The following is a 14,939-nucleotide window of genomic DNA, read 5'->3' on the forward strand; positions in this document are numbered from 1 at the left end:
GAGTCTATTTCACCTTTTACAAAACAAAATACAACACAGTTATAAATAATATAAATAACCCCCTTAAGGGCCTGAAGAGTTTGAAAACCAACTGTGTTTTTTGACAACATATCACATGATCTACATAATTAAATCAAGTAATTACTAAAACTGGATCTGGGTTTTACCAGGATTATGATTGAATTTCAATAAGATTTGTTGAAACTTCATGAAAGCAATCAACAATTGAAACTGTTGTAGGCGTCACCTTAATCAAGGTGTCTGAGTGCTGATGGCTCTCTGAACGATGATCCGTTGATCCCGGTGAAAATGAGGGGATCATATCAGCACTTCAAAGAAGGACTAACACCTTATTAAGATAAAACATATCTAAACTTCTTTCTTGTGATTAAAACAACTTTTGAGTCTGAAAAAGGAACAAAACAGTGTATTTAGGTGTATAGTTGACGAAACATGAGGTATACTGCTAGTATACTGCATTCTTAGTTAAGTTTTCATTTAATCTCAGAAATGTTACATATAAACAGAGCTTGACATGTCTGAAAACATGTTACATATAGAGTATGTTAATTCTTAATCTTGCCTCTTCCCTATGAAGAGAAAAAGAAGCTGAGATTTGAAGGGCCACTCTGAGGGGTCTGGCCATTTGGTGTCATGTTGAATAAACACAAAGGTGCTGGAGTTTTCTGAAGGGGAGGCTCAGGCCCCCACGCTGATCCTGTTTATGTGTTTGGGCCAGGTTTTGTTTTAAGTCAGAGGTGCCAAACACCTTCCCCCTGAGATAAAAGATGATTAATGCCTTTGAATGAGCGACGCTTTAATGGCTCAAGGCTACTTAAGCACTTCATTAGGGTGAGCTCGGCCGGTCGACACACTCGAGCCACTGGGTCCCTCGCAGCAGAAACAGAAAAGCTGTAGAGATTTCCTTTGAAGTGGCCCCTGCTTGTAAGAACTCCATCCCACATAGCATTCAGCATGGAAATTTGATTAGCTCTCACTTTTTTGACTCCACACCACTTTGAGACCTTGTTTTCAGGTGACATTTGGGGCTGAAGCTTGATCCCATATAAATATCAGAGGCACCAGTGAGCAGAGGGACACTCGGGATCTGGCAGCTGAAGAGCAGATTCAGACTAAAGCCATGGATGTACCCCGACCATTGCTTGTCCTCCTGTGTGCCCTCCACCTGACCTGTAAGTACTGTTTGCTCTCTTCTACTCTTCCGCTGCTGTGGCCTGTACAGAAGCAGCCATTCACTATCTGGACTGACACCAATCTGCTAAAATATACTTGCTTATCCCTTGTGATGTGACTGGAAACATAAGTCGTAGAGGAGGATGTGATGCTGGGAACTGTGTGTGATGTGTTCACATGTATTATTTTAATGGCACAACAAGGTGGGGTCAATTCCATTTAACTATTTTTTTCACCATGCAAATCCAAAATGAACATTTCCAGATGAATATCATGCATGATATAAATATTCTTTTAAAATGAAATAATTGACTTTTTTTTCTTGGAAAGCTATTGTTCTAAATATTCATATACTTGTCTGGGCCTAAATAACTGCTAATTAATACGTTTCACTAACAAATGGCTATGAAGAAAATGGATTCCTGCATTATTGTGTCCCTTGCATGTAAAATATTGTGATCTCATGCATCTGAATCTGCTCATCTTGGAAAACATGTTTCAATTCTTAATCATTCATAAAGAAAAACTCTGCTTACTCTATATCAAGTAAAAGGATAACAGTGTTAACTGACTGATGTTTGTGTTATGCTTTCTAGTGACCGGAGTGTTGAGCAAACACATGGATCACAGAAACCTGTTCACACAGAGAGTATGCTGCAAAAGACAGAGCCACTTAGTCTACATTGGACAAGGTAAAGCACCACATTCCACCACATGTTCAGGGTAACCATGTTAAGTACTGAGTATTCATTTGTCATTAAATGCATGTTTGTAATCCTGCAACAGAAGCCAAAGTATGATTTGTTAAACAGATTGAGGAATTTGACTAAGATTAATAAAAACTTATACTAAAAACTTAACTAATAATCATTGTAATAATAAGCCCCCTGCTGTCTGACATCAAATCGATCTTGTGTGTGTGTGTCTCTCTCCACAGACATCTCTGGGAGTCCTGTCAGTGTTGACGTGGGAATGTGCAGGTCGCACTGTGGGGGAGCATCCAGAACGTCACATGAAGCAGGACAGCAGGAATACTCAAAACATTCCTCAATGCTGGAATTTCTCAGGAGCAAAAAAGTAAGTGATGTTTCCCCGCATGGCCACAAGGGCGCGCTGTAACTTTGGGATCGTGTGCCGAGGTTGGTATGACGAATCTCCAATAGGTACTTGATAATGAACTGAAGCGTCACGAAGCATTTATTTTAGTACTAAACTCATTATATTATATATATATTTTTTTTAATTTTTTTTAATTTTTATTTTTTAAGATAAACGAGTTTTGGTGGGCAACTCTGCATAAACCAACAATAAAACAATAAACTACAAGTGTAAAAACACGTCTCCAAATAATTTGCACCACTTACAGTAAAGCACATAGACATATGTTTTGACATGTCTGAACCAAACAATAATTTCTCTCGCCTTACAAAAGATGAGGACGCGCGGACCCGCAGCTCCAGAGAGCTCGGAGCCGCCGAACCAGCTGCACTCCTGCGGGATGAACCAGGTGTGTGAGCCGACCGGGATGCGCGTGGACCGGGTGCTTCTGTTCGAGGGACCCCGGGAGGTGGAGGTCATCGAGGAGTGCCACTGTGAGATCAAGCTGACCCAGTGCATCCGAGTCCCCGCACTAAGGACGTATTACTCCGAAACACCATATGAGACAGTCATCGACGTGGGAGGATGCCCCCGGTCCAAGGGCTCACCAGGTGTGTGTGTGTGTGTGTGTGTGTGTAGCAAACCTGTCAAATAATAAAAACCAAAACAGGAAGGTCGGTCAATTAGCCTATTTAAAACAAAAGGGGGTATGAATTAAAGGGGTTAGTCGACTTCCAGTAGTATTGGGACAGTTTGCAAGAAAAATGTAAACCAAGTTTCACTGGAAAAAGTTTTTTTGTGTGTCCTTCACACATAAACCGGTATGTGTACAGGGTACAGTGGCACTGTGTAATGTATTGATACACACTGAACTACAGTATGATCGTGGTCCAAGTATAACATTATAACAGCCTGTATTGAGTTATATTTATAGTCACTGGAGACCCATAGTCAAAGCAGCCATGCACTGCTAGCATTGAATTCACCACCATTCACAATAATGATAAAGTTAAAGCCCCAGTCCTTACTTTTTGACAATTTCAACATTTTAGCTAAATGCACATAGATAATTGAAGAGTTTAGTAATGCAAAATTGTGTGTTTTTGATTATAACCAAATAATAACCAAATACTGAAAATATAGTAATCTTTTCCAACTTATACTGATATACACAATTCTTTGACAGCATCAGAAAAAATGTTGTTGTGTAGTGCATTAAAAGACCCATCCATCAGTTTTGGAGAGATCTCAAAGCCAAAGTGTTTTAAATTTGTCTGGTGGGGCTATCTGTTTGTTTACATTTGGATCACAGATTATAATTGAGCTGCTCTTCCTGCCCTCTAACTTTTCCTTTACCAATCTTTCACAGAGGGATTCTCCTGTGTCCCCACTAAGTTTGACTCAGCCTTGGTGGAAACCCCCAACAAAGTGGACCTCATCCAGACAGTGGCGGCCTGTGAGCTGAAGGAAAGCTGCTACAGGGTCCCATATGTGGAGTATTACTATGAAATAGACCACCATGCAGATGGAGTCAAAGAGGAGAGGCTCAAAGTAGGTGTAAACTCTAAACTATCACTAAAACATGGACTCTTTATTTCTAGTCTCATAAATAACAAGTCTTGTTCATCCACAACAAAAATATTTGTAAATCCAACTTCATGTTTGAATCCAGCTTTTCAAAATAAGCTTCATTTCTTTTTTAGCATGGCATACTTAACACTAGAAGAGTGATTCATTTGTGATGCCGGTTTCACACTCTCTTTTGTAATCAAGTTGAGAGGAAACGGGGGTCTAGCTGGGTGCCAGACAGTAATGAAGTATCTTTATTCATCAGACACATGTGCAGAGGACAGCACTTAATCAAGCTAATCCACTGGCCAGTGGCTGGCACCGCACATCCTGGTGTGAAGGACCTCAGGATGCGTTGCATGCTGATTCATACACAACCTGCAACAATACACATGATAGACTGGCAGATTTGAGTGGAGTCCCAGCTCATCCTTATTCAGCAAAATAAAATTAAAACCCAATTCAAACTGTTTTGTTGGCTATGTAGAAAATGAGGATTAAGACTAATTATTCTCTCTTAAACTGTTCATCATCATTCACAAAAGTCCCACTTTGAAGCACTTACTACAAAGTTCATCCACTCTCAATACCACAAAGATCAAAATAATTATTTGTGATTTTAACATCAGACTTTATGTAATAAATAACTTATTAGATTTAAGTTTTTAAAATAAGATTTAAGTTGAATCCTTGGACACAGTTGTTCCTCAGCACCAAAGGTGTGAGCGCAGCACAAACACAAATGGCCCCTGCAGGTGTCAAATCAAAGCAGTTAACATGCTAAACAGCAGCTGGCCCCCCAACTCAACTGGGTCAATATTTGTGACCAGCTGTGAGCTGATTGCCCTCTCTCTGTTTTGCTAATTTTCCACAGGAAATAGATGTGGGCAGATGTTTGGGAGGCTGCACTACAGGAAACCGATGCCTTCTCAGGTAAGTATGAACACAGCTGCTACACACACACACACACACACACACACACACACACACCTCCTCTGCCCCTCTCATTACAATTGCCTGTGAGCTCTGACACTTTCTGCACTCAGCATGTTGGCCTCTTTAGTTTAATTCCTACACCAAATGTCCCTCTTATACCTTCTGCTTTATTTTGTGGCAGACGTCCAACAGTGTAATTTCAGTTTATCTTAAGTATATGACAAGAATAAGAGGTTCAAATTCCAAATGTACCTTATAGTTTCCTTATCATGTCACTGGACTTTGATTTTATGGCTTGAGGGGGAAAATGCTCCACAAACAAATACAAAAAGTCTATCTTTGAATTTAATCAACCCCTTATCATACAGTTTTCCTTTTTTATTTCCCCTTAAGTAGATTTAAGGTTGTTAAAATCATTTTTTCCACACTGTATGGCAGTATCACATAAATATTCTGTATCCGCCTGTTCCAGCATGTGATTGAAGCTATATGGTGTTAACACTGAGTGAAACATTCAAACTCAAGACTCCATGTTTTTGCAAATATTCTGTGTATTGTATTGTGCCATATTTTAGACACATGTGTTATCTTTGGAAACTTTGGACTCTTAACTAGAATTTAAAATCAAGTCCTTGTGGCTTTGTACATTTATTTATTTATTTTTGGCTGCACAGCATGAGTTTGTTAATGCATGGGAGTCATTTTACTTAATCTTAGTCATAATCTATCTATAATACAAATCTCCGATGTATTGCACAGTTGAGATACATTTATATCAGCAGATTCTTGATCACCGTTATGAAAGGTTTACACGGGAAGCATCCACATTGAACAGTAAAATGTGCACACAACACAAAAGAAGCTCAGATACTCAAGTTGATTGTCACAGTACAGTATAGGCTATATGTAGATACTGTTATTTAGGTATTTAATTGATGTTTTTCTGTGAAAGATGTATGCTTCAAAGTGATGTTCTTTCAATTTTCTGCTGCAGGAGTCCATCTGATCCACAAATCTGCCACTTATGGGCTGAAGGACAGTCCAGCTCCTGTGTTCCTCAGGGTTACGAGAGCCACAGCTTCCTTAACCAGCATGGGCAGATACGCACAGTCCTCTCCATCACTTCCTGCCTTTGCCAAAACTGAACACTGCGCCCCCTACTGGAAAACAACCTCCAATCTCTTCTCAGGAGTTGAAAAGCTTTAATTCACAATAGCTGCAGCCAATTGATGATCCCAACAAATACTATAACATTTGTTTAAGCATTTGCTACCCTAAAGTATTATTGTATTATATGTAATATATGTAAAAATGATAATTTTGTAAATAAATTGAATACAAAAATATGTGAGGATTTGACATTTGACCACTGTACAAGACATTTTTAACAATCTGCAAATAAAACATTTTGGGAAGGTATCCCACGTACATTACTGAGACAATAAACTTGAATATAATAAAATGACACTTAAGACATTCTACCACAGAACAAATAAAGTGTGCAGCCCTCTTTTAAATCATTTTATAAATATAATTAGTCTAATAAGTACATAAACTTTAGGTTTGAGTTCAGAAAACAAGTTAACAAGAGCAAGTATTGGCAGGCCTGACTGTCTTTTAGACTTTAAAACGATCTACGGATCAATGAAATCTGAAATAAATTTGAATCAGTATCAGTTTCATATGAAGCTTTGAAGAAGCACTGGAAAGAAGCCAATTTTGCAAATGTCCCTTTGAAACACACGTGCAAGTACTTAATAGCTCCTTATTTTGATATCAACGTGTGAAACAACACTTTTGTGTTTTTTTTTTTGTCATCCTAAGAGAAGAGCTTTTACGACTTGCTTACAAGGTGTCATGCAGAAAAAAACCTTGATCTCTTAAATGTTTATTACAGCTGGGGGAACAAACTTTTTTTTGCTCGTGCGTAATTGTGCGTAAAGATCAAAGTAACCAAATGGCACAGTGAGCCATTTCTGAGTTTCCTTGGAAAGAATTGGGTTGGCTTTGAAAAATAAATAAAAAATAACCAAGTTTCAAGAATAACTTGCGCAGGGTTAGTAATAATTAAACTAATTTATATATATTTCTGTAGCTAAAGTGGTGAAGGGTAAACCCTGTACATAAACTCAAAATATCCACTGTGCAAACCATTAGGCAGTAAAATACACTGTGCCTATTTTTGTAAGGAATTCACACTGTAAGCTATATTCAGAGCGACTTATATCAAACTGCTGTAAACTGTATAAAGAAAATGTGTTTTATGAGGAAAAATGAACGATCACTGGCTGGGAGTCTTTTTAGCACCACATGAGCTTATTCCATTGCGGGAGATCAGTCCAGTTGGAGTTCTTTTATCAAATAAAACTACAAATTTGGTGATTATCCAGCTGTAACTGGATAAGCAGTTATGTAAATCTAGCGACGTGTAGCCAGCGACACCAGTCTCTTTATCGAAGTAATTGGTTTCCACCTGAGACACTGTGCCCATTATTCTAAATTAATGGATTCATTTAGGCGCAGTTAACCTCCCATGGTGAGTGCACTTCCTCAAGAGATCAGCTCCAAGTTTATTCTGTTCGTGTTCTTTACATTCCTCCAATATAAAATAATACAACAGAGAAAAAATATATCCCACAACAACATTGTTACTCGTCGATAAGCATCAAGATTTTCCAAAGGCTGGATTTAGTTTATTTGAGCCTTTATTGCCAGACGTGGGTACAATGGGCTTGAATAAAATCTACAATCGGGTTCACACCTTGTTAACACCGCCATTAGTCTCCCTTTACATTCGCTGATTGGTGATTTACATTTGCGACCAAATAGCATCTTTACTGCTGTTTACCAAGGCTTTGGGGGCATTGAGGAGGGAACGGGAGCATTTGATATAAAAAGTCGAGCTTCCAGGACCCTGCATTCACTCCAACTCCGAGTTGCTGGCCGGTTGTGTGGCTCGAGGACACCGATGCACCAGGAATCTACTCAAGCTTCGGAGATGTTTCTGTTTGTGATCAGCTTTGCCACTTTAGTGTGCACCGCCGCTGCACGGCCTTCACTCAACTATCTGGAGAATTTCACCGCCGAGAACGAGTCAGAGGAAGTCCGTTCAGCTGCCATCAAGAGACTTTTGGAAGTTTTTGGGATGGAGGACCCGCCTGCTATCCATGGACACAAGCAGCCACCACAGTACATGCTTGATCTGTACAACACGGTTGCTGATGTGGACGGTGTGACCAAGGACCCGTATCTTCTGGAGGGGAATACTGTGCGCAGCTTCTTTGACAAATGTAAGATCAGATTAGTGCGTGCATACGTTTGCTACTGGCTACTGCAGACAATGAAATATAGTCGCGTTTGTTCTGGTCTCTAATGATATCATTTCCATTGCAGTGCGCAGTGAACAGGTGGAGTTCAGATTCAACTTGTCCACGGTTGCCAGAACTGAGAAGATTCTCACTGCCGAGCTCCATCTTTTCAAGCTGAGACCTCAGGCAACACTGACATTCCACAGACATCATTTCTGCCAGGTATTACCATTAAATAAAATGATGGTTAGCTGAACAATTTAATGAAATACAGAATACAGAAATACATCCACCCAAACGCATCTCTCCCTTGGACTACTTACTTACTGTAACCCCCCCATCTCTTCTGTTTCATTCAGGTTAGTGTTTATCAGCTGCTTGACACCAGCAAAACCAACAACACACAGGAGAAGAAGTTGCTGTCTTCTCGGCTAATCCCAGTCCACTCCACTGGTTGGGAAGTGTTCACCATTACACAAGCAGTAAGTATACACTTCTCTTAAAGGCCTGCATTAACTTCTGTAGGTGAATAATATATTCTAATTATAGAATTATATTCTAAATATAACTGCCTGAATTCTGTGTTTTAAATGACTTCTTCATGAAGGTCCGCTCCTGGATGGTAGATGAAGGCAGCAACCTGGGGCTCCATGTGGTGGTTCGGACCCTGGGAGGAAGCCAGATGGATATGAAACTGATCCGCTTTGCTTCAGGACGCAACCACCACCAGAGCAAACAGCCCATGTTGGTCCTCTTCACTGACGATGGCCGTCGCTCTACTACTCTTGAAAGCACAGGTGAGCCTTGTGGCAGCTTTAATGTCGTTTGATTGATCAGGTTATGTCCAGTGATAGTAAAATGCACAGTTCAGGTATTTTTGTCGTCTTACTCCTGATGAGCAGGGGTGTAGATACGAACTGTATGGTGCCTAGAGGAATCCCTGGGCCCCCAAACCCCCCATTCTCTTCTCATCACTGTTATTCGATCTATGACAAGAATTTCTGTGTGGCCATCAACAACTCGAACAAATCTCTGTATATTTTATACTTTACAAACACAGTCAGTCATCAGACACATTTCTAAAGGAAAATCTGATGTCCAATGCTAATTGGCGACCAAAACCATACTTTGATTAGTTGTCTGCTATTAAAAATCTGTCTGGTGAGGGAGTTAATGTGTTTAAGTCTAAGCCAAACAGTAATCCTAATTGTTCCAGTTTGCCAGCAAAAACATTTGCTGTGTCATATTCTTGAGAAAGTTTTAGTTGATTTCAGTTTTGTATTTTACAACCAAACACTCAGAATAAGAGCAATGCGGGAAGAAAGGCAAAATAGAAAAATTTAGGACCCCAAATGGTACTTTCACTTTAGAGGGCCTGCTGTAACCCAGTTCACCCACAACATAGCTCAACTTTGCATTTTTGGGACCTGCTATGACTCATAGACGATAATGTATAAAATACTGTGTTTTCTAAGAAAACGCTCTCCTTTCCTTCACCAGACCCAAACGATACCACAGCCACATCCAGCCTGCCACAGACCCCCATGTTAGGTCCATCCTCCCGCAGCGCCCGCTCTCTGGACTACAGCGAGGAAGAAGGTATGTCTTTGCCCTGCCAGCGTCAGCCCCTCTACGTCGACTTCGAGGAGATCGGCTGGTCGGGCTGGATTGTGTCTCCCCGGGGCTACAACGCTTACCACTGCAAAGGCTCCTGCCCCTTCCCTCTGGGTCAGAACATGAGGCCGACCAACCATGCCACCGTCCAGTCCATCATCAACGCCCTGAAGCTGATCAAAGGCATTGAGATGCCGTGCTGCGTGCCCGACAAGCTCTTCTCCATCAACTTGCTCTACTTCGATGATGATGAGAATGTGGTGCTGAAACAGTATAATGACATGGTGGCTGGAAGCTGTGGCTGCCACTGACATCAACTAGTCACTAGTGTTGGGCTGCACAGATATTCATAAAAAATACAATATAAATCAGGGTTTTGGTATATAGATAGCCAGCTGCCCTTTAAAACACAATTGCAACTAATGAGTAATGTGCAGAGTCCTATATGTGGCATTGTAAAATATGTAAATATCCATAAATTATAATATATAGCAGTGATAGAAGTGATATCCTGTGACAGATGTAAATGTGTATATTTTATGTTTTCTGTTGTGAATTATTACATAGAATAAATGGTGCAAACAAAAGATTACAGAGTGGATTTGTTTGCAAAATACTATGCACTCAAAAATGTGACATTATTTCAAGAAGATCTAAAGTGAAGTGTTATTGATTATGACAGAACAAAATATTGAGCTATCAAAATGGTCAACATTTGGTCAAAATGGTCCTTCCATCAATATGTAATCCTGCAATTACAGGAATTAACCAAACTTCCCAATTCTTGCTGGAACAATTTTGCCCAATCCCTGCGGTATTTCCACAAAAAATGATCAAATTGGAAGAATGCTTGCAATCTTCTCCATTGACCACAGTTTTCTATCTACAGTAATTTGATTCAGAAGAAATGTTACCAGCCCATTTCAAACAAAATTAACCCTCAATCTCAAAAATCCATCTACCTCGCTGTTATGTTATTGCATAAAACAGACTTTTGTCTTTCAAGATACAACTTCATGTTGACATGGTGGTACACAGGTACCTTGTTATTTTTAAATATTGCAGCAATTTCTCACAAAATGCTGCATATTTGTGATAGAAATGATCACAAAAAACTTGAGATCCTGCTCAGACTACATAGGCAAAAGTTAATGACCGTGTATAGTGCAACATTGTCACATTACATTAGATCAAATCATGCTGAGTTTTTAGGACTATTTTTTTTTAACTCTAACATAGTTTTTATTTTCTTAAACAGGCCAGAATTATTCACACAAAACATACCTGTTGTATTTTGAAAATGTTCCTGAAATTGATTGGATATATATATGACATATGCTTTCTAACTTCTCTGATGAGGAAGCTAGCTAAATCATTTGAAGTACAGTAACTAGCTTTATAAAGTTTTCATGCAATTAAAGTGTAAATCTTTTCAATAACACAGAATCTATAATCCATAATCTATAATACCTCATCCAAGGGGGGATTTTAAAAAGTAGCTTCAGAAAGTTATTTGTCCTTGTATATCAACAGTAATATATGATATGTCTGCACCGGTGCCTTCATGTATTTTCCTAAACATTGATTTTGCTTGACTCAAAAAAAATTCTACAATGACTTGTTGCTGAAAGAATAGTAAACAAGCATGCACTGTGGCATTGCCCCTCAGTTAGAGGGTTTCACTCTGTTTTCTTCCACTAAGCATTCGTCTGCAGGACTGGAGCTCTGCAGCTCATGTCTGCAGAGATGCTGCACTACACCCACACCGATACAATCATCCATCACGTTGGTGGTCGTCCTCAAACGATCTTTATCAACAAACATACAGGAAGTTCTGAGGTTAGGAACTTGTGAGTTTGACTTGACCACAACCACACACATGTTTAGGAAGTCTAGTGTGCTTCAGAATATGTGTAACTTTGTGTTAGAGTTATCGTCTTAACAACAAGTAGTCTACCACGAAATAATATGTAAATATATCTGCAATAAATAGCGTAATATTGGAAGTACATTTTCAGACTAATCTTTTAAATCAGTTTGCCATAGACACATAAACGTGACTGGTTGATCCTCAAATGCTGGTCACACACATTCACACGAACAAACAGACACAATTACAGCATCCTGTCAACTGTGATGACACATGAAATGCCTTCAAGGGGCAGTCCAACTGATGTCACCACTATCGCCATGGATACCATGCCACCCTGTGGGATACTTGTTGCCCCAATAGCTGCAACTGTGGCAGTGACACTGGAATTACACAATTTTTTAATTATGAACAAGTAATAGTAATTAACTTTATATAAACATTAAGAAAATACATTTTAATTTATTTAATTTTATTATTATTATTTTCCGTGGTTAGAACTGACTCTCTGATTCTCAACAAGAAGCCTTATGGTTTGGGGAGGTTAGCATGTTCATGTGGTTTCCTCTGGTCTGTGACAGACTGGAAACCAGTTCAGGGCGTGTCCCTGCCTCTCAACCAAAGCACACTGGGATGGGCTCCGGCCTCCATCCCTTTTCGCTCCAAAATCTAAATGGGATATGCAAGTATAGAAGATGCATGGATGTATAGAGGTGTTTCTCACTTTCCCCCCCCAATTAAAAAAAAAAAACTTTATTGCATAGTTTACAGATACAAATGAAGTGCAGATAAAAAGCCAGTCAGTAATTCATTTTCCAGTTGTTAAATTCCTCAAACTTTGATTTCTAAAGTTTATACAGTTTGGTGAAGTGACAGAACATGTCGATGGATATGGAAGCTACTGCCTCATAACGCGCTGTGCCATTCATCGTCATTGTGGCCCCTATAGGCAGCATCAAGCATGTCACCCGTTTGTCCATGTTGAGATTGTTCTCCAGAGAGTGAATGGTGATGGGTAAGGTCACAGAACTGTCCCATTTACAAAATATACAGTACATTTTCAAAGGTAATAAAATCAATTATTCAAAATTCAGTATTTGTTTTTATTTTCTTATATTCTGTATTTTTCTGAAGCCAGATCCATCTTCACTTAAATGTATGTACTGTAGCCTGTAAACAACAATGAAGACGGGAAGTCGTAACTCACCTGGATGAAGTCCCAAAGGCAGTGGTGAGAACCTGGAGTAGACCACCCATAAACCTGAAGGGATTCTTACGTGTGGCAATGACATAGATGAGTGGAAGGGTGAAGAAGCTGTTGCTTGCATGTACTTTATACATGGTAAGCTGGCGACCTATATCTCCAATGTCTTACATCTTCAAAATCTGTCTTCCATGCAAGAAGAGAATTCCCACTGGGGAATACTTGTGGGAGAAAGGTGAGATACAGCAGAGATGCTGTAGTGAGAAAAATTCGCTGCAGGGGGCAAAAGCCAGCATATGTTTCAAAGGATGATGCATTTTGATACTGCGTTGTAGCATTTTACAAACTTCAATGATTGACTAGATGGCTTGGTCACAATTAAGGGTTAACATTTCAAACTTTAAAATGGCATAATTGTTATGTTCCACATCTTCATGCTAGCATCTTCTCATTCTTACCAGATGACTATGCTGATTAGACGCATGGTGGCTTTATTCAGGCAGTCAAAGAAATCCCTCAGAGGTTTTCCGTCAGTCTCCATATTGCCCAGGATGAGGCCAAAGGTGATGCAGAAACCCAAAATATTGACCCCGTTCTAGTAATGTCATGATAATAACCATTCATATTGAATCAAATGAATAGAAATAATTGGTCACAGTTACCAAGAAGGGAAAAAAATACATACTGTCTTACTGATCTCACCTGTTTGAGTCAGATTGGCAACTCTAAGACTTTTGCTTTTGAAATAAACTGTTTTATACTGAATAAAAGATCATCATTGTTGACAAGTACCATAATGAAAAAGACAACCATGACCGCTGCAGATCTTACCTTTCTGAAACAAGGGGCCACCAGATTTGAGGAACCTCCTTTTCACCACCAGAGGACGCTGAGGTGTTCCTGGATGATTTCCCTGGCTGGATAAGAACAACTAGGACAATACCAGTGATCACAGCTATGTGGGTAGTCATTGTGTAATAGCAAACAGCCTGGAGCCCCATTTTCCAGTAAGTCCACAGACGACATGCCTGAAATGAAAAGAAGTTGCAACATATGAATGTAACTCCATGTTTTAGGTTGATAGCTGACATATTGTCAAGATAGCAAATGTCAAAAATATATACCACAAAAAAGGAACCAGCTTTTCAGTATGTTGGACATATACTGTTGCATCATGCCAATTCAAGGGAAACATTTTCACAACTTATAAATTTAAACACACTCTTACATGCTGTACTTGAGCATACATGAACATATTGTACAGTGTACTGTGTTATCATTTAAAATAGTAAACTCAAACTGAGACATATGTTGATTTACCGATTTAATGAAATCCAATACCAATAAATTCCACCTGAAGCTTATGACGTTACGTTTTAGGCTGTAGGATTGCATTATTTTGAGGATGTTTCTAATATTCTGTTTCCCTCAGCAAATGGGGTGAAAAAAGGCAGAAAATGTTGTTAAATTGAGCATGTTACTCAAAAATCATGTATGTTCATCACTGGATCAAACATTTTCTTGGCAAGGTAGGTTTGACTGAGAATGTGAGTGAGATCACCATTTTAATTTACTGTGTATATATAGTGTGATTGGAAAAATACTAGAAAAATACTAAAAATAAGGATAAAACTACCATGGTTTGCGGCCTCCTTCCCAACACAGCAAACCATGCTGAGAATGCACTCATGCTTGTTGTAAGAAATATTACAATAAATAAACATAGCTACCCAGTTGCATGTGTGGAGCCATGTGAATGTAACATCTGGGGATCTAACCTGTAATCAGACTGGAGGTGATGAGAGGAAGCATCAACATTTGTAGCATTTGCATCAACAGCTCTCCAGGAAAGGTGAAGTATTTTATATCTCTGGCTGTCATGTTACTAGATTGCAGAGCAAAGCCCAGGCTAATCCCTGAGAGAAATATAAACAAAGGTCAACATGTCAGTGTGTCTATCACATGACTGGTTCATCTAGAGAAAATACCAAATGCAGTAAAATTTAAAAAAAGCACTGCCGAATAACTCCTTCAGTGTAATACAGTAGCCACATAGAGTAATTATGTGAATTCAGAAAGAGATATGACAAACAAAATAACATTTAGTCTGTCATAATTACTGCAGGCATGGCGTCAAAGTTAACAA

General features: G+C 39.3%; 2 protein-coding genes and 1 pseudogene across 3 annotated transcripts; 2 read left to right on the forward strand and 1 right to left on the reverse strand.

Annotated features, from left to right (window-relative positions):
• Positions 1-831: 831 nt before the first annotated feature.
• Positions 832-6,257, forward strand: pnhd (pinhead). 2 transcript variants are annotated; one of them, XM_044220685.1, is made up of 8 exons: positions 931-945; positions 1,037-1,193; positions 1,791-1,886; positions 2,132-2,271; positions 2,627-2,903; positions 3,662-3,843; positions 4,736-4,794; positions 5,792-6,257. In XM_044220685.1, the coding sequence occupies exons 2-8, from the start codon at positions 1,142-1,144 to the stop codon at positions 5,940-5,942; spliced, it is 957 nt and encodes a 318-aa protein (XP_044076620.1). In that variant the 5' UTR covers positions 931-945; positions 1,037-1,141; the 3' UTR covers positions 5,943-6,257. The 2 variants fall into 2 exon arrangements, with proteins under 2 accessions (XP_044076619.1, XP_044076620.1); XM_044220684.1 differs by having other exon boundaries at positions 832-1,193.
• Positions 6,258-7,695: 1,438 nt separating this feature from the next.
• LOC122887446 (anti-dorsalizing morphogenic protein) lies at positions 7,696-10,316 on the forward strand. Its single transcript, XM_044220687.1, has 5 exons — positions 7,696-8,087; positions 8,191-8,327; positions 8,465-8,587; positions 8,713-8,902; positions 9,606-10,316. Exons 1-5 carry the CDS (start codon positions 7,766-7,768, stop codon positions 10,028-10,030), a joined length of 1,197 nt encoding a protein of 398 aa, XP_044076622.1. The 5' UTR covers positions 7,696-7,765; the 3' UTR covers positions 10,031-10,316.
• A 1,517-nt stretch (positions 10,317-11,833) lies between these two features.
• On the reverse strand, positions 11,834-13,606 carry LOC122886677 (annotated as a pseudogene).
• Positions 13,607-14,939: the final 1,333 nt, after the last annotated feature.

The sequence above is a fragment of the Siniperca chuatsi genome, linkage group LG13 (genome assembly GCF_020085105.1).
Source record: "Siniperca chuatsi isolate FFG_IHB_CAS linkage group LG13, ASM2008510v1, whole genome shotgun sequence".
NCBI classification, from domain to species: Eukaryota; Metazoa; Chordata; class Actinopteri; order Centrarchiformes; family Sinipercidae; genus Siniperca; species Siniperca chuatsi.